Source organism: Dama dama, chromosome X (assembly GCF_033118175.1).
Source record: "Dama dama isolate Ldn47 chromosome X, ASM3311817v1, whole genome shotgun sequence".
Taxonomy (NCBI): Eukaryota; Metazoa; Chordata; class Mammalia; order Artiodactyla; family Cervidae; genus Dama; species Dama dama.
In genome coordinates, this window is record NC_083714.1 from 22,238,932 (window position 1) to 22,261,544 (window position 22,613).

At 40.2% G+C, this 22,613-nt stretch overlaps 1 protein-coding gene across 3 annotated transcripts in view; it reads left to right on the forward strand.

Annotated features, from left to right (window-relative positions):
• DOCK11 (dedicator of cytokinesis 11) overlaps positions 1–22,613 on the forward strand; it is a 208,365-nt gene that overhangs the window by 87,743 nt on the left and 98,009 nt on the right. For all 3 annotated transcript variants that reach the window (XM_061137481.1, XM_061137483.1, XM_061137482.1), the window contains exons 13-23: positions 596–718; positions 2,317–2,399; positions 5,440–5,562; positions 5,765–5,841; positions 8,653–8,837; positions 8,929–8,994; positions 10,694–10,786; positions 12,775–12,898; positions 17,608–17,729; positions 18,336–18,422; positions 20,526–20,615. In XM_061137481.1, the coding sequence (XP_060993464.1) occupies positions 596–718; positions 2,317–2,399; positions 5,440–5,562; positions 5,765–5,841; positions 8,653–8,837; positions 8,929–8,994; positions 10,694–10,786; positions 12,775–12,898; positions 17,608–17,729; positions 18,336–18,422; positions 20,526–20,615 (1,173 nt within the window). The remainder of the gene's footprint in view (positions 1–595; positions 719–2,316; positions 2,400–5,439; positions 5,563–5,764; positions 5,842–8,652; positions 8,838–8,928; positions 8,995–10,693; positions 10,787–12,774; positions 12,899–17,607; positions 17,730–18,335; positions 18,423–20,525; positions 20,616–22,613) is intronic.

Below are 22,613 nucleotides of genomic sequence, written 5' to 3' on the forward strand. Positions count from 1 at the left end.
AAGTAGTTTTTGGATTGTTTGTCCTCTGCCTTTACCTTGAGAGCACCAGAGCTCTTCCCCTGCAGCAAAGGAGTGTTTTCTATAGGATGATTTAGTTTTTATTCTATGTAGAACAGTAAAGTATTTTCATCCTTCTTAGCTACCTTTAGTAGTAGTTAAGGGTGAGTGAATTGCCCTGGAGTTACAGGCAGCTACCTTTAAAAATGCATGTCCTGTCCCACTTCAGAAATGCATGCTATTTTAGCCTGTGCTACTTTAAGCCAAACAATACACATTGTATTGATTAGGTGTATGGATGCACCTTGCATACACTGCCAAATACAAGAGGCTAAGCAGTCAGGGTGACACCTACACTTTGGGGACTAATAGATGTGAAACTGGTGACAAAATTGAAAATCTATATTGAAAGGAACATCAATCAAGACCTTTGAAAACTGTATGAATGGAAATGCTATCTCTTACCAGGGCTCTGGACATGATCCTATGTTGAATATCAATATTCTGTGCTAAACACACCGCTAGGAATCACTAACCAAGCAACTGTATGCATGAAATTACATTAAGGAAAAATCTAACAGAAGGAATTTTTTTTCAGGGAATTTTCTCAGTGACAAATCCACATCCTGAAATTTTCCTGGTTGCGAGAATTGAAAAGGTTCTCCAAGGAAACATCACACACTGCGCGGAACCCTACATCAAAAATTCCGACCCGGCAAAGGTATTTATAAAGATCGTTTGTGAGCATTTCAGCCAAATGCAAAATTTGCTTTTTATTGATACTTTAAATGATACTGTCAATGATGCCTCTAAAAAGAGACAATAACAACAACAAAAAACCCAACATTCTTTCAGCATGCAATATATTCTGAAAATATTGTGTGCTCTGTGAGAATGCATGTTTAAGCTTGAAAATGACTTTTTTCCCCTTTTCACATGGCAATCTGATTTTTGCTTGTTTATTAAAATCAGAGCTAAAGGCTCTTAGGCAATGTCTATTCATTGACACTGTATCCTTGGAAATAGCTACTCTTTCTTTATTCCCAGCCCTGCATATAGCCAAAGATGTCAGAGCAACGAGGGTAAAAATGACTCAAGTCCTGCAGTTTCCAAATGCCAGACTGTACTCAAATTTACTCCTGTCTCTGATGAAATGAGAAAAGAAAGACAAGATAGTGAGCCATTCATGAAGCTTCAGGGTATTCAATTTGAAGGAGTTTATTCTGAGATTTTTGCCCTTCCTACTTTTTAAACATCACACCTGTCTGTCTTTCCTATAATGTTGGTGTGTGAAGTGACAGGGATTGTGGGAAGATTGCCTAGAGGAGGACATGGCAACCCACTCCAGTATTCTTGCCTGGAGAATCCCTATGGACAGAGGAGCCTGGTGGGCTACAGTCCACAGGGTCACAAAGAATCAGACACGACTGAGTGAGTAAGCACAGCACACATCTTTAAATGGCAACCTTAAAAGTCGGCGACCCAGAAAGTTCTCCAAACTTCTGGATCATGAATTCTGAACTTTTGGAAATTATTGATCTAATCCTCTCATTTTATAAATGAGGAAAAGTCAGGTCCAAAGACGGAAAGCATTCATGGCATAGTTCATTAGCGGCAATCCAGCTTCTGAGTATTTATGAATCAGTCTGTTGTATGTAGCCTTTAGTTGTGGATCCAAGTAGTGTTTATTAAGTAGGAGATGCTGAGGAGACATATGACTAATTTGTGGGGGGAAAAGTCTCAACAATATAGATAAAAGCCTTCAGCATTCTGTATTCCTAGGGATAGCATAGAGGCAGCATTTCATAGCCTGTTTAGACTCTATAGACAGTTTATCTCCTTTGTCATCTCCCAGTATCTGTGCAAACAGCAGCTCCTGCCCACGCTAAACTAATTGCATTGATTCTTGGTCATTTGGCTTTTATCTTGGGAGTAACAAGTTCAGCAGTACCCAGAACCAACTTCACCCAAGAATGATAAGTATATGCCTGCTCCTGTGTGAAAGGAAATAGACATTAAAACTGCTTAATTTTTTCCCAGTAACAGTCTTCAGTACAAACCATGCCCTACATCTATTTTGTTTGTCTTCTGATATCTTGATGAGGGCTCTGTTGATGAGAAAATCCATAACCTTAGGAAATACTTTTATCTTGAAAAGTGGGTGGCTGATGTGTGTTGTGTTTCATTTATAACTATTTCTGTATCTTGTTTTCCTAGTTTTTGATGTTTTATATCAGTAAGTTGGGGAAATTATTTTTTCTGGGTGAGTCTCTGATAGTTTGGACAAATCTGAGCCTATCTTTTTATTTCTAACCTTAGACGGCCCAGAAGGTACACAGGACAGCTAAGCAAGTGTGTAGCCGCCTTGGACAATACAGAATGCCCTTTGCTTGGGCTGCCAGGTTTGTACAAATATATTTCTGACCCATCTATTCATGCTCCCGGGTGAAGTTGAGGGCTATTGTCCTTGCCAGCAGCATTCAGAAGTCTGTTTCTGACAAACCAGTTATATATTGGGACATTTGGGATGTGTCTCAGTCCATTCAGGCTGCCATAACAGGTTAGACTGGGTGGCTTAAACAACAGATGTTCATTTCTGACCATTTCTGAGGTTAGATCATTTCTGAGGTTAGATCAGAGTGCATGGTTGGGTTCTGGTGAGAACTCTTTTCCAGCTGTTAGACAACCAGTTTCTCCTTGTAGTCTCACATAGTGAAATGAGGGCAGGCTATCTCTCTGGCCTCTTATAAGGACGCTAATCCTATTCATAAGGGCTACATCCTCATGACTGAATCACCTCTCAAAGGCCATACAAATACCATCACCTTGGGGATTAGATCTTAACATATGAATTTGGGGGTGTAGGGGCAGCGGAGTGACACAAACATTCAGTCTATAGCAGGATGTAAAAATTCTTTCTTTTAGAATTTGCTGTGCCTCAAAGACCCTTTCATTTTTTCAAATGTCTTGCTTCAGGGAAATTTTCTTTGGCTTGGGTTACTGATCTGACTGACACCACTTAATTTTATTGCCTTTTAAAGCAGAGCTTATTTGCTAAAGTGATGGAATTTTTTTTCCAGAAAACCAGAGATTGCAGTGAATTGTGTACAATGTGCCCACTATTTTAGAGTTGGCTGGGTTTATGCTTTGAAAAGCCATCATAGAGTAATTCTGAAAAACATACTAAAAACTAGAAGGCAAAAAATGTAGTTGCTCAGTGCAAGTGTGTAATTACTTAGTAGATTTTCTTGCTTTCTGTTGACAAAGTTGGCAACTTCTTCAGGGGTAGTATATTGGGAAGTGTGTTAATTGTACCACATATCTGATGGTGGTTTACATGATTTTTGTCTGAATCTTGCCAGTCTACCTACAGTGATGACTGAAACTGTATTCCTCGCTTATACGCCCTTTGAAGTACAAGTTCACTGACTTGTTTATGGTACAGCCTGTACAGTTCACTGGAACTTCTGGGGAAAGGGCACTATGTTCTGAATAATTCAGTGAGTTTTGTTCAGTGGGTGTTGGGGAGTACCATAACGGTAGGAGATTTAAGTTCAGTAACTGTTCTAGCACTATAATAATTTCATTTTGGGAGAGCGTCTCAAAATGTGTTATATGTTGGTGGATGAAAAGGCACCTTGTCCTTATTTTGCCAACTAGTAAGAAATGCTAGCCAAGGATAGGTCAAGGGCAAAGAGTAGTGGAAGGTGTTCCTTAGCTGTTCCAGAAGGTGAAACATGCTTAGTGATGCTCCAGTGGCTACTGCTGTTACTATTGGTCAGAAAGTTCGTTCAGGTTTTAAAAACCAGAACGAACTTTTTGGCCAGCCCAATATTTATGGTAATGAAGTGCTAACTGTACAAGGTGGGCTTCCCAGGTGGCGCTAGTGGTAAAGAACCTACGTGCCAATGCAGGAGTCATAAGAGACACAGGTTCAATCCCCGGGTCGGGAAGATCCCCTGGAGGAGGAAATGGCAACCCATTCCATTTTTGTTGCTTGGAGAATCTCATGGACAGAGGAGCCTCGTGGGCTGCAGTCCATAGGGTCTCAAAGAGTCAGACATGACTGAAGCGACTTAACACACATGCACGTACAAGGCAGAGGTCTATGTGCTTAATGTATATTTCTTTTAGAGGTAGGTACTATTCTCCCCCATCTTGGAGATGAGGAATTTGAGTCACAGAAATGAAAAAAAAAATTCTTGCCTAAGTTCACATGGCATGTGTGTAAGCAGGTCTCAGAACTAACAGCACCTGAATTCAGAGCCCACAATAGACAGCCATGGCACATGCTCTCTACCCCTTTTTAGGCCACATCAGTATCTGCTTGATGCTAATGTGCTTGTAGAAAAGTAAATTGTAAAACCTTCAAAGTTAGAAGCTTTAATCCCCAGTTCTGATGTGGAATTATGCTGTTCTTTTTTTCTTCTTGAATTATTTTGGTTGTTAGCAGCAACAGGAACTGACTCTAAAGGCTTGGCTGGGATATTTAAAAGCTGTGTGATAAACCCCTGTTTACTGAAAATAAAAGGAGGTATGCTTAGAAGTAGGAATGATAGTTAGTGCCTTTAACCACATTTTTCAGAGGCTTTGCCAGGGGAGATTGTGCTTTTGGCCATAGTTGCTTCCGGTGTATTGGGTGCTTGTATATTACTTCCTGTTCTGGCAGTAAAACAGCTACTCAGAAAATGAAAGAAGAGAAGGAGGAGGGAATAATTCCAATTCATGTTAGAAATTTTATAGATATATTATAAACTCTATGTAAGTTGATCTTAAAGATCTAATTCAATTTTTATCAACTTCACTGAGATATAATTTATCTTTGATTAAAATGCACATTTATATGTCCAGGTTGATAAATTTTCACAGATGTATATAGTCATATAACTACCACCCCAACCAAGATCTAGAACATTTCTATCACTCCAGAGAGTTCCTCACATCCCTGTCCAATCAGCCATCCACTCCCACCCAGGCAACCACTGACCTTAGATGACTTTTACCTATTCTGGACTTCACATCAATGGAATCATGCAGTATGTAACCTTGTCTATGGTTTCTTGTTCTCAGTCTGTTTTTGTATTTTATCCATAATGTTGTATCAGTTGTTCATTGAGTTGTTCATGAGTTGTTCATCAGTTCTTACGTTCCATTGTAAGAATATACCACGATTTGTTTATCCATTCATTTGTTGATGAATATCTGGGTGATTGCCAGTTTGGAGTTATAACAAATAAATCTGCTGTGAGCATTCAAGTATCATGTGGAAATATGCCTAGGAGTTGAATCACAGGATCAGAGGGTAGGTGTATGCTTAACTTCATGAGAAACTGCCAAGTTATTTTCCAAAAGAGTTTCACCATTTTATGTTCCCATCACCACTATTTGATCTTAATTTAGGCATACTTTCGAGTTAAAAAAAACCCTCTGTTGCTCTTTTAGGCCCATTTTCAAAGATATTCAAGGCTCTCTGGACCTGGATGGGAGATTTTCTCCTTTGTATAAACAAGATAGTAGCAAGCTTTCCAATGAAGACATTCTCAAGTTGCTCTCAGAATACAAGAAGTAAGTGTTTTAGAGTTACTGCAGTAAATCAATAGCATAGATGAATTATAATTTCTTTGAATGATGAATGTGAGTCATATGTGGGAAAAATCAAATGTTGGAGCATTTGGATTTGGAAGCATTTGGAAGTTTGAATAAATGGTAACCAGTACACTTAGTAATCATATTTTTTGAATATAAAATATTCTTATTTTACATCTAGGCCAGAGAAGACCAAATTGCAGATTATTCCTGGGCAGCTAAACATCACAGTAGAATGTGTTCCTGTGGATTTTTCAAGTAAGAACTTACATGTTGCAAATAAACCTAAAAGGCTATGTTTGAATCTCAGGGTTTTTATTTTTTTAATGTTTATTTATTTCACGGTGCCAGGTCTTAGTTGCAGCACATGACTTCTTAGTTGTGGCATGTGGGATCTAGTTCCCTGACTAGTGATCAAACCTGGGCCCCCTGCGTTGAAAGCACTGAACTACCACTAGGGAAGTCCCTGAAGCTCAGGTGTTTTATCTTCCTAACATTTTTCTTGAGATTTACATGGTGTATTTGTTTCCTAGGGCTGCTGTAAGAAAGTATTACAAACTGGGTGGCTTAAAACAACAAATTTACTCTCTTGTGGTTCTAGAGGCTGGAAGTCAAAATCAAGGTGTCAGCATGGCCACGCTCCCTCACAGGGCTCTGAGGAAGAATCTCTTCTTCCTAGCTTCTAGTGGCTGTTGGCTAGCCTGGGCATCCTTCGGCTTATAGGTGTATCATTCTGGTCTCTGCCTCTGTCCTCATATGGTCTTCTACTAAGAGCACCAGACATTGGATTTAAGGCCCACCTTAATCCATTATGATCTCATCTTAACTAATTACATCTGCCAAGGCCCTATTTCCAAATAAGGTCACATTCTGAGTTTCCAGTGGACATGAATTTTGGTGGGACACTATTCAAGCCAGGACACATGGTGAATAGTTAGAGATTAGGAAGTAAATTAAGTTGATTTTTATCAGATGCTGTTTCATGTATAATATATGATGTGAGTGTGTTCCAGTCAGTTTCTGCTCCTTTTGCCTTGGCTGAATTTCATCAGTGAAGGGATCCAAAAGGAGAATTTCTTTTGTCTAAAGACAAGAATCTATGATCCTAGGAGAAAAATGGACAGAAGACAGAAAAGACAATTTGCAGGAAATAAAATGACTGGTAAATAATTGGAAAACATCCAGTCTCGGTAATTATGCCAGTAACACGAATGTAAATATTTCAGCATTGTGGTGTTTTTGTTCATCTATCAAATTTGCAAAAAATGAACTGTAACTGTCTAATGCCGGCTTAGTTTTGGCCAGGCACCGTCACCTATCTTAAGTAGGAGTACAGTTTGGCAAGAGACATCCATGAATGTCTGTAACTAAGGCATTCTAATTCTGACATTCTATCTATCCATTTACTCATCAAATAAACATTTAGTGAGTAAACTATTGAATACTTACTAGGTGCTTTGAAAGTATGGAGATTACAGTCTAGAAGGAGTGACAGACATTTAAACAAGAAAGCAAATGAATAATTTCTGTCTCTGATTGGGTGGGCTACTTTCAAAAAGGGTGGCTAAGGAAGGCTAACCATGTGGCCCAGCCAGCATGAGATGGTTGGGACAGTACATTCTACTCTGAGGTTGTCACATGTAAAAATCTTGAGGTGCAGCTAGCTTGGTTTGTATGCACGCAAAGGGAACCAATGAGGCTCTAGTCTAGTGCGTGATGCGAACACGGGAGATTGGAAATAAAGTAGGAGAAGTAGGAAGAATCACATCATGCAGAGCAGTGTGAAAACCATGGTAACTCCTTAAAAAACTGAATTTCATCCCAAGTACAATGAGAAGTCACGAAAGGATTATAAGTAGGAGAGTGGCAATTGACATGTTAAAACATTTAAGAGTTCAATGGATTACTTTTTCCTAAAGAAATAACTTGAAGTGTAGACAGGAGTTTATGCATAAAGATATTTTTTGCAGTGTTGTCTGTATTACAGAGGGAATTGAAAGCAACCAAAGAGTACGACACTGTCAGCGTGGTTCAGTCATGGTTTAGTTCATGTGTGGTTCAGTTCAGTTATGGGATCCTGATACCATGAAATTTTTATGCAGCTCTGCAAAATGATGTTTACAAAGAGTTCATGAAATAAGATATCAGATAAAATACCAACAACTAGGATAAAGTTCTCTATACAGTGAGATTTTTGTGTTTGTTAGATGAGACATATCTAGGAAGAAGACTACAAGAAAATATGCCAAAATATTAGCAGTAGTTAACTCTGGGTAGTGAAATGATCACTTTTATCTGTGGATCTTTACTCTGTTCCTACAGATATTCTATTGTAAGTATCGCTATCATAGGAAACCAAATCCAGTGAAAAATATTATGTCCTCAGATCTGACTCTCCTGCATATTTCTTCTCCATCAGTATCACTCTTCAGCAAGGACCAGCAGTCTTAGAGCCCCTTTAAGTGTATGAATAACCTTTATTACAAGTGGCTACCTCAGTAACATGTGCTGCTATACTTCTCTAAGGCTTTGTGTTTTCCACATTCGGGAGGATTGAATTTATTATTGGTAACACATCATAAGATCTGTAGTTTCAGAAGGCTGCCTTTATTCCATAAGTGAAAATTTGCACCTGTACCAAGTTAACTTTTTAAGAGGGACTAGCCATGAGCTAATTGGCATAAATTTACTGTTACTTCCCTGATACCAATAAAAAATTGCAGTGAAAAGCTAAATTGCAGTCGCAGGAGAAAAAATGTAATGGATTTCTTCGTAGAGTTTAAATTTGTCAAAATTATGATGTGTTATATTTGGAAAATCACTGTACGTTGAGAATGAAATAGCAATCTGCATCTGGTTTGAAGGGTTTCACTAAAATCAGCATCAGGCTACTTACTCCTACTTGTTCTTCTGGGTTCTTGAAGTGGCTGTATGCGTTTTTGTCAATCACTAAGAATTCTGTTTGTTAAACCACTCTTAGAGAACACAATCCAGGTATATTTTTTTTTTATAAATGCAGGAATGTATTAACAATTGTTGCATCTTTGCCTGTTTTTTTTTCTGCTATAGATTGTATTACTTCTTCATATGTGCCTCTGAAGCCCTTTGAAAAGAATTGTCAAAATATTACTGTGGAAGTTGAAGAGTTTGTTCCAGAAATGACAAAATATTGTTACCCATTTACCATTTACAAAAACCATCTATATGTATATCCCTTGCAATTAAAATACGATAGCCAGAAAACATTTGCCAAGGTAAACAGGATAAACTGTACATTTTGGGGTGTTACACTTGTTTATAATCTTCTCGTTTTGTGACTCATTTTGAATGATGAATCGTTTTTAGGCAAGGAACATTGCGGTCTGTGTGGAATTCCGGGATTCGGATGAAAGTGATGCTAGCGCCCTAAAGGTTTGTTTGTGATATTGATAAGCATGCATTTTTCATAGAGACAGACATTTTGGTACTAGGTAGTTTCATATGCTAAGTTTCATGTGCTTAAATGTCAAAGAAAATGCAGTAAAGTGACAAATGTAATATTGCCTTTTCTACTCTTAAACATTACCAGTAAGATTGAGTTAAATATTAAGAAATAACACAATGTGTTGGGAGCGTATATATAGCTTTAAAAAAGGTAAGCTGCATATTCCAGAATTTTTGCCTTTGCTCCTCTTGGATTTTGCCTTGCTTCAGTGCCCAATCACAAGGTCATTTTCTCCTGACAGCTTATAGTGGTACCATCAGGGGAGTTTAAACTCCTTTCTCCTTGAAACCTGAATGGGCTTCAAGCTGACAGTAGCACAGCATGACTGCTTTGATCTGAGATATGACTTCGAGTCTGTGGCTGGCCAAATGGTGCCTCCAAACTTGAATGAGTGATCTAGGAAAAGCATCTCAGTATCTGATATTGCGATCCTTAAAATACCTGTCACAGTACCTTTACAGTTTCACTCTTTATAGCCACCTTTTACTTTTGGCTCTTTAGCCCAGGAATCAGAGATCTGAGAGAGAAGTCCGAACATCTAGCCATCACAAAGTGTTTATCTGACTCCCCACGTCTCTAGCTTGAGCCTAAATCAGACAGATGGATGGCAAGTCTTCCACTTAAACCACCTAGGAAAAGAGGCTGGAATGTCCCCGATTAAGTCATTGAATGTTTAATAGCTCTTTGAGATTTTTTTTCACAGAGAAACCTAAGTCAAATTAAGGATTAGCTGGCTCAAATGAGGTGTAGGTTCTCTGATCCTTCCTTCAGTGGAGCTAAGAATAGTTTTTTCTTCATCCCCGTGCACTATCCTTTTGTATACTCAAAGACTCTTAGGTGACCTCTCTGCAGTTCCTGCAAATTGCCTTCATAACCATATTTCAGGAGAGCAGGCGAGTGTCAGTTTCATTTCTTAGCTGGCCTGGAGGCTGGCTCTGAAGTACCTGAGTGAGTCCATTAGGAGCCTGGCTCGTCGACCCCATATTCATCCTTGAACGTGTTAAGCCTATGGAAGTGAAAAACTCACACTAGAAATGAAATTGGATCTTTCCACAGAACCCTAGAAAGCCTTCCATTCATTTTATTGGTGTAGCAGCAAGCTGGTGACTCTGAAAGTGTGGCTCATAAAGTGTAAGCCCGTCTGTGGCCTAATGGCCATTCATTTTCTAATTCCTCGAGGCTAGGAATGGATCTGCTGTTGGTTCTGTTAAAACTCCTTACCTGGCCCATGCACAATGACCATTCAGCACATGTTGCTGACCGACCGAGGAGGAGCTTCTCATATTAAGAAGTGCAAATAGCATGAGAGAAGTAAGCTTGCCAGGCCTGGCTGGAGAGTGTTTCCCTTCCAAATGATTAGAAGTGTTCAGCCACTTCCTGTCAGCTAAGTTGAAATTATATTTCTTTGGTGGCAGGAAATTCAGCAGCATCCATGGAGCCAAGTTAGGCGATGTCTGGGGGTGTCTGGAGTGACTGGAAATGATTTGGAATTTACAGGCTCATGGTGAAAGCCGTGTGGGCTTGGCCATGACCCTGTGCTCACAGATGCCTGTAACTATGCGGTTCCCTAGCATCCTGTTTAAAGAGCGGCATGGAGAGTGGTGACTCTGTTTCCTTCTTTTGCAGTGTATCTATGGAAAACCTGCAGGGTCTGTCTTTACCACAAACGCTTATGCTGTTGTCTCGCATCACAACCAAAATCCAGAGTTCTATGATGAGGTAAAATACATTATTTTCTCATTGAGAAAACGCTGCGGTGGTTGTTTCTTTTCTGTTTGAATTATTTCCAGTCTTGCATCTGCACCTTCAATCCCTGAATGGCTAGTCCCATGAAAATAGAAAATGTCACATCAGAAAGAAGGGCCACTGCCTGCCTGGTGCCCTTTGGTGACAGTGGAGGCTGGGCCCACGAATGGAAGGGGCTCTGATGTGAGATAACGAAGGAAACAGACACCAGACTGGAACGGGACTTCTAGCCCACACTTGGACCTCAGCTGGCTCTGTGACCTTGAGCAAGTCACTTCCCCTCCCTGAGTCTCCAATTTCCAGAGTTTAAAATAAGACATTTGGAAGGGGTTTTCTGAAGGCCTTCCTAGCTCTTACCTCCTGTGGTTCTGCATGGGAGGGTGCAGCCTGTCTGTAAGTGAAATGCTCTGAGAGACACAGCGGTGTGGCTGGGTCCCCAGAATCCCATCGGCTGTACCGAATGCCTCAGTGCAGTGTAGACAGAGGCCATCCTCCCCGGCCTCTGAGCGCCTGTCCTCAGTCAGGTTGCCTGATTCTGTCCCTGGCTCTCTTTCTTCCCACTTCTCTGTCTCTGCATGTCTGTGTCCTTCCCAGTGTCTCTCTGAGTGTCTCTGTCAAAACCTGTGCATAGCCAGCTTATCCAAATCTGCAGGCTGCCTTTGATAGCCGCGTGTCTCCATGGAACCTGGGTGTGCATCCCAGGCCAGGAGCTCTGCTGTTTCTGCTTCTCAGGCTCCACATGTCCATCCCTGGCTTGGTCAGAAACCATCCCCCCACCCTGCTGTCCCCGGTTCCCCAGGCCCAGCTGCTGTAGTATGGAGGCCTGAAACCCCAGCCTGGGACTCGCTCATTCCTGCTTAGTCCAGTACCCCAGCCTTTGCAGGGAATGTGTTTTTGCCACCCAGGGAGGGAGTGTGTCCATATTTATGTGCAGCAGAGCATTAGATACCCAGATGGTCTGGATGCTGTGAATGGGCATATTCTGTGGTGAAATATACCTACAACAGAAATTAGTTATCACACCAAAGCCATGTCTTGTGTGAATGATAATTAGGCCAGATGTCCCATCACCAAGCTGTTTAATATATTCCTCTCTATAACCAGTGCCAGTCACTAGAGAAAGCTTGTTCATGTAGTAAGTAATCCATGTTAGGAAGCCAGAAACGGACTTTTCAAACATTCTTTATGTATTAACCAGGAAAGTGAGTGTGAGCGTGTATGTTTGCATGGGTTCCTGGGCAGGTCCACGCATGTGTGTTAAATCAATTAAATCTGTGATCTGTCTCCCACATCCTTCCCAGGAGACATTACAAACATTCTCTTGGGTTCTGATTGGCAAATTACTTGAGGTGCTTGTTTTTAAGTATTAATTTTTTGCATGAAATTCATGTGTCATGATGATGCTTTTTATTTATTCAAGAGTAAAGCTATGTTTTTCCTCTAAAGAAATGTATACAACTGTGATTTGTGGATTCCATAATATCTCAGTGACTTTTTGCTCATTTATTCATAAAGGCTTAAATTTTTTTTTCATGCAGAGGAGGGCAATGATTTTGAAAAAAAAAAAAAAAAAGGCAGGTTTTCAAATTCAGTGCACATTGTAGATGGATTGGATTCACTGACTCAGATTGAATTACATAGTATCTCTGGGCTTTAAGGATGTGGTTTTGATCCAGTGTTTCAGAAAATCCTGCTGCAAAGTTGAATCCAGGAGAATCCACTGGACTCTCCAGGAAGAGTAATAAATCAGCCCTCACAACCCTAGAGAATATTATTGTCAAACTGAAATTGACCAGAAAGGCATTTGGAATATATTTAAATGATATCTATTATTTGACCCCTTGACCTGTGATTTAGAAAATTATGTCATTGGAAAAGTATGATGAAACAGAGCTAAAGGTCTGACAGTCCCACTTGACGATGAAAACAAAATGCTCTGTATAATTTTGCTTTCATTTCAGATAAAAATTGAGCTTCCCATTCACCTGCATCAAAAACATCATTTACTTTTCACTTTTTATCACGTAAGTTGCGAAATTAACACAAAGGGAACAACCAAAAAGCAGGACACAGTTGAAACTCCAGGTACGTGTGTTCTTTATTGGAAAATAGTTGATTTACAATGTTGTGTTTGAGGTGTACAGCAGCTTGATTCACTTGTACATGTATATGCATCTATTCTTTTTTGGATTTTTTTCCCATATGACTTAAGACAGAGTGTTGAATAGAATTGCCTGTGCTGTCCAGAAGTCCTTGTTTATAATCCTTTATATCTATCTACGTATCTATCTATATTTATATCTATGTCTGTCTAATCTATCTATAAGATATCTGTGTATCTTTTAAAATTAAAAAAAAATTTAGAGTATAATTGCTTTACAATGTTGTGTCAATTTCTGCTGTACAACAATGTAAATCAGCTATAGGTATACATATATCCATGCATTCTTTAAATCTCTCTCTCTAGAGCTATTTGAAATGGAGTTGTCTTAGGATATAACCTCTTTCATCGAGCTACAGACCACTTCCCCTTACCAAAAAGTGCATTTCTGAGTTAAAATTTCCTTGCTAAAATATGAATTACATGTTCATTTTATCATCATTTCTACTCAACGTCATGTCCAAATGCTTGCCAGTGTGCTTAGATTACTGTAGGTAACATAAAGTAATATTGCTCTTCTCAGAAAGAAACCCATATTGTGATGCTATATTTTTGTTATTTCTTTTGTGTGGAATGGCCCAGCAAGCAGAATCTTCCAGCTCTACTCATTGAGAAGAGGGAAGTGAGCCAGAGCCATGGGCATTTTTGAACCCATGGGAGATTGGAATTCTAGTGAGAAGAGGATAGATTTAACAAACTTGAATAAGCATTGATAGTGAAGCCCCAGTTGTGGTCTCATTACTCAAGGCTTTAGACAGAGCAATGGGAAGCATCCTTGGGAGAATATCACAGGTCCTATGGACATGGCCCATGCCACATCCACTATGTCAGTGTAAGCATGCTTTGGGATTCAAATCCAAGTTAGCCTGTGCCAATCTTTTTCTTTCTTTCTTTTTTAAACATTTTTAGTGGAGTTTAGTTGCTTTACAATGTTACACTAGTTTCCATTGTACAGCAAAGTGAATCAGCTATATGTATACATATATCCCCTCTTTGTCATCACAGATCATTGAATAGAGATTCCTGTGCTATATAGTCTATTTTCATTAGTTAATCCATTTTATATAAGGTAGTATATATATGTCAATCCCAATCTTCCAATTCTTCCCACCACCCCCTCCCACCCTTGGTGTTCATTTGTTTGTTCTGTACATCTGTGTCTCTATTTCAGCTTTGCAAATAGATTCCTCTATACCATTTTTCTAGATTCCACACATATGCATTAATATGTGATATTTGTTTTTCTCTTTTTGACTTAGTTCACTCTGTATGACAGCCTCTAGGTCTGTCCATGTCTCTGCAAATGGCACAACTTCATTCCTTTTGATGGCTGAGTAGTATTTCATCGTATATATGTGCTACATCTTCTTTATCCATTCCTCTGTTGACGGGCATTCAGGCTGCTTCTGTGTCATTAGCCTGGACCCATCTTAAATTTGTTCACTCACTCGGCAAATATGTCTGCATATCTATTATATACTAGATACTGTAGTAGGTAATAAGGAGAAGACAGTGGAGCATCGAACATAGATCTCATCTTCAGTGAGCACATGGTCCAGTGGGGGCAACAAGATCTATGTAGACATTTATAACACAAGATAGAAAGTAGTAGTTACCAATAAAATGGTGCTATGTGATCTCAGAGAAGAGTGAGTTATTCTCTGACATCACATAAAATTGTTCAGTTCAACTGGTGGAAGGACAAGTGGCTGGGGAGTCAGGGAGGGCTTCCAGGAGGAGATGGTGTTTGGGTGAGGCCTTGAAGGGTGGGCTAGAGTTTGATAATGCAGTCATGACAGGAAGGGAGAGGATTCCAGGATGAAGGAATAGCTGGTACAGAGGCAGAGTATTGAGGGGTCTGGACAGGGAACCCCAAATAGTTCCATAGCACTGGAGCACAGGGAACTGGGGAGGGAAACATGGGAGGCCAGATTGAAAAGGAAGAGTCAGATGGTGGAAGGCCCTGAATACCAGGTTGTGGGTTTGATTTTGTTCTGTTACCAATAGGAAATACTGGAGGGTTATAAACACCAGTAGGAGATGTTTTGCAGGAAATCCAATCAGGCAGCAATGTGAGGTGAGGTGGAGCAGGAAGAAGGAAGGAAGGAAGAAACACCAGTTAGGGGGTTATTTCAGGAGTTCAGGAGAGGAAGGGGACCACAGTGGGGCTGTAAATGGCAGGTGGGTGGGGGTCAGGCGGTGAGGGTGGAGGAAAAGACAATTGCAGAGTAATATACTGGGCCTGGCAAGTGAATGGCCTCTAGAGAGATGATTCAAAGTTAGCACTGAAGTTTCAAAACTGGAAAGAAGGTATTGCCGAGTAGCAGAGTTGTGCCTAGGGATGGTGGGTTTTGACTGATGTTGAGTTTGCAGTGTTAGTGACACATCTGAGTGATGCCCAGCAGGCAGCAGTACTGAATATTAGGAGAGTCCCTTTGTGGATAGTGTGGTCATGTTCTAGATCCCCATAGAAATTGCAGTTCATTTAGGGCAGTGACCTTGCAGGTTGAGCAGAAATCTAGCAGAATAATGAGAACCTATGACAGTGTACCTCCTGAGGAAACAAACAACGGTTGCCTTATCCAGATCCTAGACAGAAGTGGGCAAGATGCTCAGTAGAGCATGAGGTGATTATTCTCTTGCTACTCATCAGTTTTTAAAATATATATATTGAAGTTATTTTTGAAGTATTACTGATTTATAATGTTTCAGGTGTATAGCAAAGTGACTCAGTTATACATACATATGTATATATACACACATATCCGTTCTTTTTCAGATTCTTTTCCATTATAGGTTATTACAGGGTATTGGACATAGTTCCCTGTGCTGTATACAGCAGGTGCTAGTTTTTAAAATCTATTTTATATAGAGTAGTGTATATCTGTTAATCCCAAACTCCTCCCCAGCACTCATCACTTCCAACTGTCCATCCTTTAAGTGGCTTCACACCTTTGAGGCAGATGGTGTGTGCTTGACATTGTACCTTATATAGCTTCCAAGCATTCTAGATAAGTTTTGACTGAGAGACACACTTGGCCATGCTCTGATTGATTTGCAGTGCAAAAATGTTGCCCAAGCAATTCCATAGAGACAGAAAGTAGATCAGTGGCTGTCTGGGACTTGAAGAAGGGGAAATAGAACGTGACTTCTGAGGGGTATGGAGTTCCTTTTGGGGGTGATGAAAAAGTTCTGGAATTAGGTAGTGGCAATAGATATAGAGCTTTGTGAATATACTAAGAACCATTGAATTGTATACTTTAAATAGATTAATTGTAAGGCATCTGAATTATATGTCAATAAAACTTTATGTAAGGAAAAAATATTGCTGAAAAACAAGAAATATCTTTTCCTTTTCCTGATTTCTGGACTGGAAACCTTTTGTCATTTGTCTAATTTTCAGTTTAACTACTTTGACAGAGTCCTTTTGAATGGTTCTTCTGCTCATGTTACTTTCCTCTGCTTTTTCTAAAAGAAAAGCCCTGTGTAAAGCATTTCTGAAGCTGTACTAGTGAAGATGCCCTGCAGGCGTGTTTTGGCGTCTGAGAAAGCCATTCAGTCTACTTGGAGAATGCAATGTATCAGTCTCTTTAAGAATTAAAGCTTTTCCAAATTAAACACGTGAATGAAAACATTCTAACCAGATTTGTGTTGACTTCTGTGTTCACACTGTAAACACACGCGCACACACACACCCACACACTCACACAAAGAATTTTAAAGTATCAGAAAGCAGTGGCTTTCAAAAGTACTCTAGAGCCAACACCCTCCCTCATATGCCAGAACTCAGTTCAGAGCAAGCCTTTTTACAGCTAAGTTATAAACACTTGAAGTCCAGAGTAATCTCTATAATGGAAATACTGACACCGCTTGACTTGAGCAACACAGATGGCTCTGGCTTTTTTAGCTTAGAACATGATGAGTTTTCTAATAAGAAGCCAAGAGGCTCTTTGGGGTAGAACTGTTAAGAAATGTAGAGACTGGAGAGGAAAATCTCTCAGTGATTCCAGTTGTAAGTACTGTGCTGTGGCTGTATTCTCTTGCTACCTCTCTTCCTTCTGTAATCAGGAAAACTGCCCAACCAAATACTGCTGTGTATAAATATAGAACATAACCCTGACTTGTGACCTTCATTTTCCATAGTCCTTTACTTACCCTAGGGTTGCTGGAAGAAATTTTGCAGCATGGTGATTGCTGTCTGATTATAGTCTCAGATATGAGACTGTAAGGGTGGACAAGAGACATCTGAATCTTGTAAAAAATAAGTCTACCAAAATGCTCCCCTAGTATGTCAAGATAATGAAATGGATGCACTTTAAAAGCTTTGAAGTGTTTTGGTATATCAGCTCACTTTGGTCTTTAAATCACTCTGTTCTATAGAAGAGCTGGGTGTTATTGTTCCCATTGTTATGGTCAAGGAGGTAGCGTGAATAACCTGTTAGTGGCCAGGCTAGGATTAGGAAGCCATCCAAACTCATTTTTTTCCCCAATACTTGGATGCCCAACACCTGGACTCTCACATACAAACCCCTGGCAGCATCACCAGCCCTACCCTGCTCCCCAGTGACCAGACATTTGTGTAGCTAATTGCATCTGCAATTTCATTTCTCATGGTTGATTATTGTCTTGGCAGTTGGCTTTGCCTGGGTACCTTTACTGAAGGATGGTAGAATCATCACTTTGGAGCAGCAGCTGCCAGTTTCTGCCAATCTTCCCCCAGGCTACTTGAATCTGAATGACGCAGAATCCAGAAGGGTAGGAAAATATCTGTATTTGTTGAAGAAATCATGATGAAATGTTATTTTTCCCTTCTTTTAAAAAATGTTATTGAAGTATAGTTGATTTGGTGTCATGTTAATTTCTGCTGTACAGCAAGGTGATTCAGTTTTATGTATATGATGAAATGTTTAAACAATAGAATACTGTTGGCATATTGGGTGGTTTGGTGTGGTTGGTGGCTGCTCAGAGTGTGGTTTGAGGGCTGATACTGGTCCACAACAAAGACAAGTATGGAAAATGAGTGTTGGGAAGTTTCTATCATAGTTTGACAAAGTAACCTCATGTCAGTTGATTCCAGTAACTTAAAATGGGACTCTTGGGCACAAAATGATTTTGTGCATGATAAAAAAATTCCTTTATATAGTCATTTTTATTGTCATTAGGAAAAGTATCTGCCTGCAAAGGATGGGAACTTCAAAATGATTTAGGATACATTTATTCTAAAGGCAGGTTATTTTCTCCAATAATACCCTATGTCTGAAGCTAGCACATTTGTTTCTGAGAAAAATGTTGAAATGCCTATATTGCTCATCTGTCCCTTGCTATGGTACAAAAACTCACATGTATGTTTTCTGTTCCCAGCAATCGAATGTGGATATTAAGTGGGTAGATGGTGCAAAGCCTTTGTTGAAGATCAAAAGCCACTTAGAGTCTACCATTTACACTCAAGTAAGTTGCATCCCATGAATTTGTCAAACAAATTTTTTTGCCACACCATGTGGCATGTGGGACCTTAGTTCCCCAGCCAGGGATCAAACCCATGCCTCCTACTTTGGAAGTGAGGAGTCTTAACCACTGGACCATGAGGGAAGTCCCCGAATTTTGTCAATTTTAATACTTAAGTTTTTTCTTGATTAAAATAGATTATATTCATTTCTACAGTCTTAGAGAAGTTGTGGCCTAAAACACTTTCTCATTACTAATAACACCATTCTTAATAATAGCTCAGATTTTTAAATTCTTCTCAAATGACCAAATCCCTTTATTCCCATTGACTGATTCGAGTCTTCCAAGACTCTGAAAAAAATATGGAGGCTATTATCACCATTTTTAAACCATATATATATATATATATTTTTTGAGCTGTTTTAGATTTACAGAAAAATTATGAGGATAGTGCAGCCACCTCCCATGTGCCCTATACCAAGTTTCCTCTACTGTTAACATTTAACATGAGTGTGACACCCTTGTTACAACTCTAGAAGCAGTATTGAGGCATAATCATTAGCTGAAGTCTGGCCTTTATTCAGATTTTCTTAGTTTTTACCTATTAGTACCCCTTTTCAGTTTCAGGATTCTATCCAGGATGGCATGTTACTTTTAGTTGTCACATTCCCTTAGGCTCTTGGCTGTGACAAGTTCTGAGTGTTTCGTTGTTTTGGGTGACCTTGTCAGTTTTCAGGACTACTGGTACTTTGCGGATGCCCCTCTGTTGGAATTAGTCTGATGTTTTTCTTATGGTTAGACTGGAGCTGAACACAGAAGATGGCAGTCAGTGGATCAGGGTTAGCTACTACAGTTTGCTCTTAGACTCAGCATCCTTGAAATTAGAATCAAGTATCTGTGAGACACCTCAAGCACCGTTTGAAAAATCATGGATGGAGAAGGTGAAGTCCATGCTCCTTGGTACAGCCCTCTCAGGTTTCCTTGGACATTCCATCCTTTTATAGGAAAAGAAACAGGGGCTCAGTCAGGTTAAAAGATTTACCCAAGGTCCCACAAATAATAATTAGAGGAAGCAGGTCAAAATCTGACTTCCATTTTTTTTCTCTTTAATCCCTTTTGTTAAAATTGGAGGATAATTTCTTTACATTGTTGTGATAGTTTCTGCTCTACCACAACGTGAATCAGCTCTGCATGCATTCTCAGTTGCTTCAGTTGTATCCGACTCTTTGCGACTCTATGGGCTGTAGCCCACCAGGCTCCTCTGTCCATGGGATGCTCCAGGCAAGAATACTGGAATGGGTTACCATCCGCTCCTCCAGGGGATCTTCCCAACCCAGGGATTGAACCCAAATCTCTCACATCTTCTGCATTGTAGGTGGATTATTTAGCAGTGGCGCCACTTGGGAAGCCTGAATCAGCTATATGTATACACATATCCCCTTCCTCTTGGACCTCCCTCCGTGCCTCTCTCCCCCCCCCCCCCACCCCAACTCTCATCCCTCTAGGTCATCAAAGAGCACAGAGCTGAGCTCCCTGTGCTATACGGCAGCTTCCCACTAGCTATCTATTTTACACATGATTGTGTATATATGTCAATTCTTCTTTCTCAGTTCATCCAGAATTTCTTGATTCTGGTTCCTGAGACAGTCTGTGCTATCCAAAGATTCAGTGTCTATAGATTTCACATAGGACATTGGACGCTGGCCACCACAGGGTCAGGTGACTCCCTTTTCTTCACCTGTCAGTTCAGACCTCTCTTCCTGCTTGTTCCATTAAAATATAGAAGCGACCCAACTTCAGAGATGACACTACTGAAAAAAGGAAACAAATGTTGGACTAGTTGGGCGTAAATGGTGGCCTACCCGGTGCACTGAGATGCATGCTGAATGGGCCTGGTTTGCTGTTTTGTGTGTGGGTTGAGAGGCCTCTGGGACTCAAGGAGGAACATGTGTGTTGGTAGCTGTAGATGCTGAGTCGGGTCATTAGAAGACCCAGGGAAACAGGCTTGCAAGATTCTGGGTGGGAGGACGGGTGGTAGAGGTGGAGAGCCTGTGTTTTGTGGGTAATGAATCAAATTTCATATGGCTGTGTCCATCTGGTTTTCAGGATCTGCATGTGCACAAATTCTTCCAGCATTGCCAGCTGATTCAGTCAGGCTCGAAAGAAGTTCCCGGGGAGCTCATTAAATATTTAAAGGTAAATGAACAGCAGCTTTCTGTGAAAGGGTTGTTTTTCTTGTCTTTTGGTTGCCATATTTTTGATGTGGGGGGGCCAAAAAAAATGAATTCTTGAAAATACTTTTGGCTGCAAATCCTCAAGAGAGCACATTCTACTGTCCTTGTCCATCAAGTGGCTGTTTAGAAGCACACAACAGAAGCGCGGCATTAGGAAGAAAATGTTTTAGCCAGAATTCAACAGCATACTTAAAAAAAAAAATCTCATGAATATGTTTGTTTCGGGTCCATAGATTGATTTTTCCAGGTCTTTTCTCATCTTGCTGACAGCCCAGTAAAGGTAGAGAATGCTGTGGAGAAAAAGGAATCACTTTTACTTGGAATAAAACATGAAATGGTTCCTGGGTCCGATCAAAAGGGTCAGCTGATAAGAGAGAACCTAGTTGCTCCATGGTGCATAGGAGTCATAAGAAATGCCATATTTTATCAAAAGTGTTGAGAATCCAAGACTCCATTGATGCCCTAACATGGTAGGACAAAGCACATGTCATAAGACCCAGCTGACAATAGCTTTTCTCTTGGCTGCTCCTTCAGTAGATCAGCCATGGCCAGTCTGAGGAGTTTTTATTTTAAATGAAGTCCTCTACAGGATTTCCCTTTCGACATATGTTAATAAAGAATGATATGAAATGAACAAAAATACTCATTTCTTTCAGAGAGGCAGTGTGAATGAGGTAACACGTGTATGGGTTCTGGAATCACGAACTGAGCTTGTACCCCAGCTCTGTCACTTGTTAGTTCTGTGATTGACCTTGACCAAGTTACTTAACTTCTCCAAGCCTTTGTTTCTTCTTCTGTCTCATAAAGATAACAGTAATACCCACTTGTATGGTGATTGTGAGGCCTCAGTGAGACAGGGCATCTGCTGTGTAGTACTCATTCCACACTTTTTTCTTGAGTACCTCCTGTGGGCCAGGCTTCATTCTAAACATGGGGAGGATAAGTGAAGAAAACAGACAATATCCCTATTTTCAAGGAGCTCACTTTATTGTGGAGACAGATGGACACTAAACAAATAAATGAATAAATATTTACATCTGCAGTCATGGTTCCAGGACCCTCCCTAGATACCAGAGATGCTCAAGTCCCTTGCAGTCAGCTCTCCATGTCTGCAGATGTGAAATATGTGGAGGTGGAGGGTCAACTGTGCATCTTATGTCAGTTGGTAATAAGTACTATAAAGAAAACCAAAATAATAGGGAAGGGGAATAAGAAGTGATAAGGATCTCTTTTTTAGATTGTCAATGAGGAGCTCTCCAGTAAAGAGACCTAAAGGAAAGGAGGGTGCCAGCCATATGTAATTCTGGGCAAGGGCTGGGAACAGCAAGTGCAGAGGCCCCAAGGAGCTTGCTTGGTATGTTCCAGAAACAGGAGGAGTTCCAGTGTGGCTGGCACATGCCAGGATAGGCCGCCCCATTGGAAAAGATAGCTGGGTTACTGGTCCGGTAGGGCTTCATAAGCTGAGATGAGATGGGAAGCTGTGAATAAAGGAGTGTGATGTAATGTCACTGTGGCTTTTAAAGAATCATCCTGCTTACCATACAGAAAATAGATTGTTGCAAAGGTAGAATCAGGCAGGTAGCCAATAAATGGTGGCTTTTATTCTTAATTAGCATTAAGAAGTACAGTAAGTCATCTAATTTCAAGTCCTTATCTTGGGTAATGTCTAGAATCCCTCTCTATATGTGAATGCCTTGTCTGCTCAGATCCGTGGCTTTATTCTTCCACTGGGGAAGCTTTGTAAAAGTTTTAACAAAATTAAATTTCCTGTATTGATATTCTTAGAATGGAGGGGGAAGAAAGGTATTCATATTTGTGTTTTTAAGGGTGTGGAATTTGTTATTTCTGTGACCTATGCTCACCCTCTAGTGGCAATGAATGAAATGCCATGTGATTATAGAAAGCGCCAAACTCCTGTATGGAATGTCAGTGCTAAAAGGGATCTTTAGGGATTTTTTTT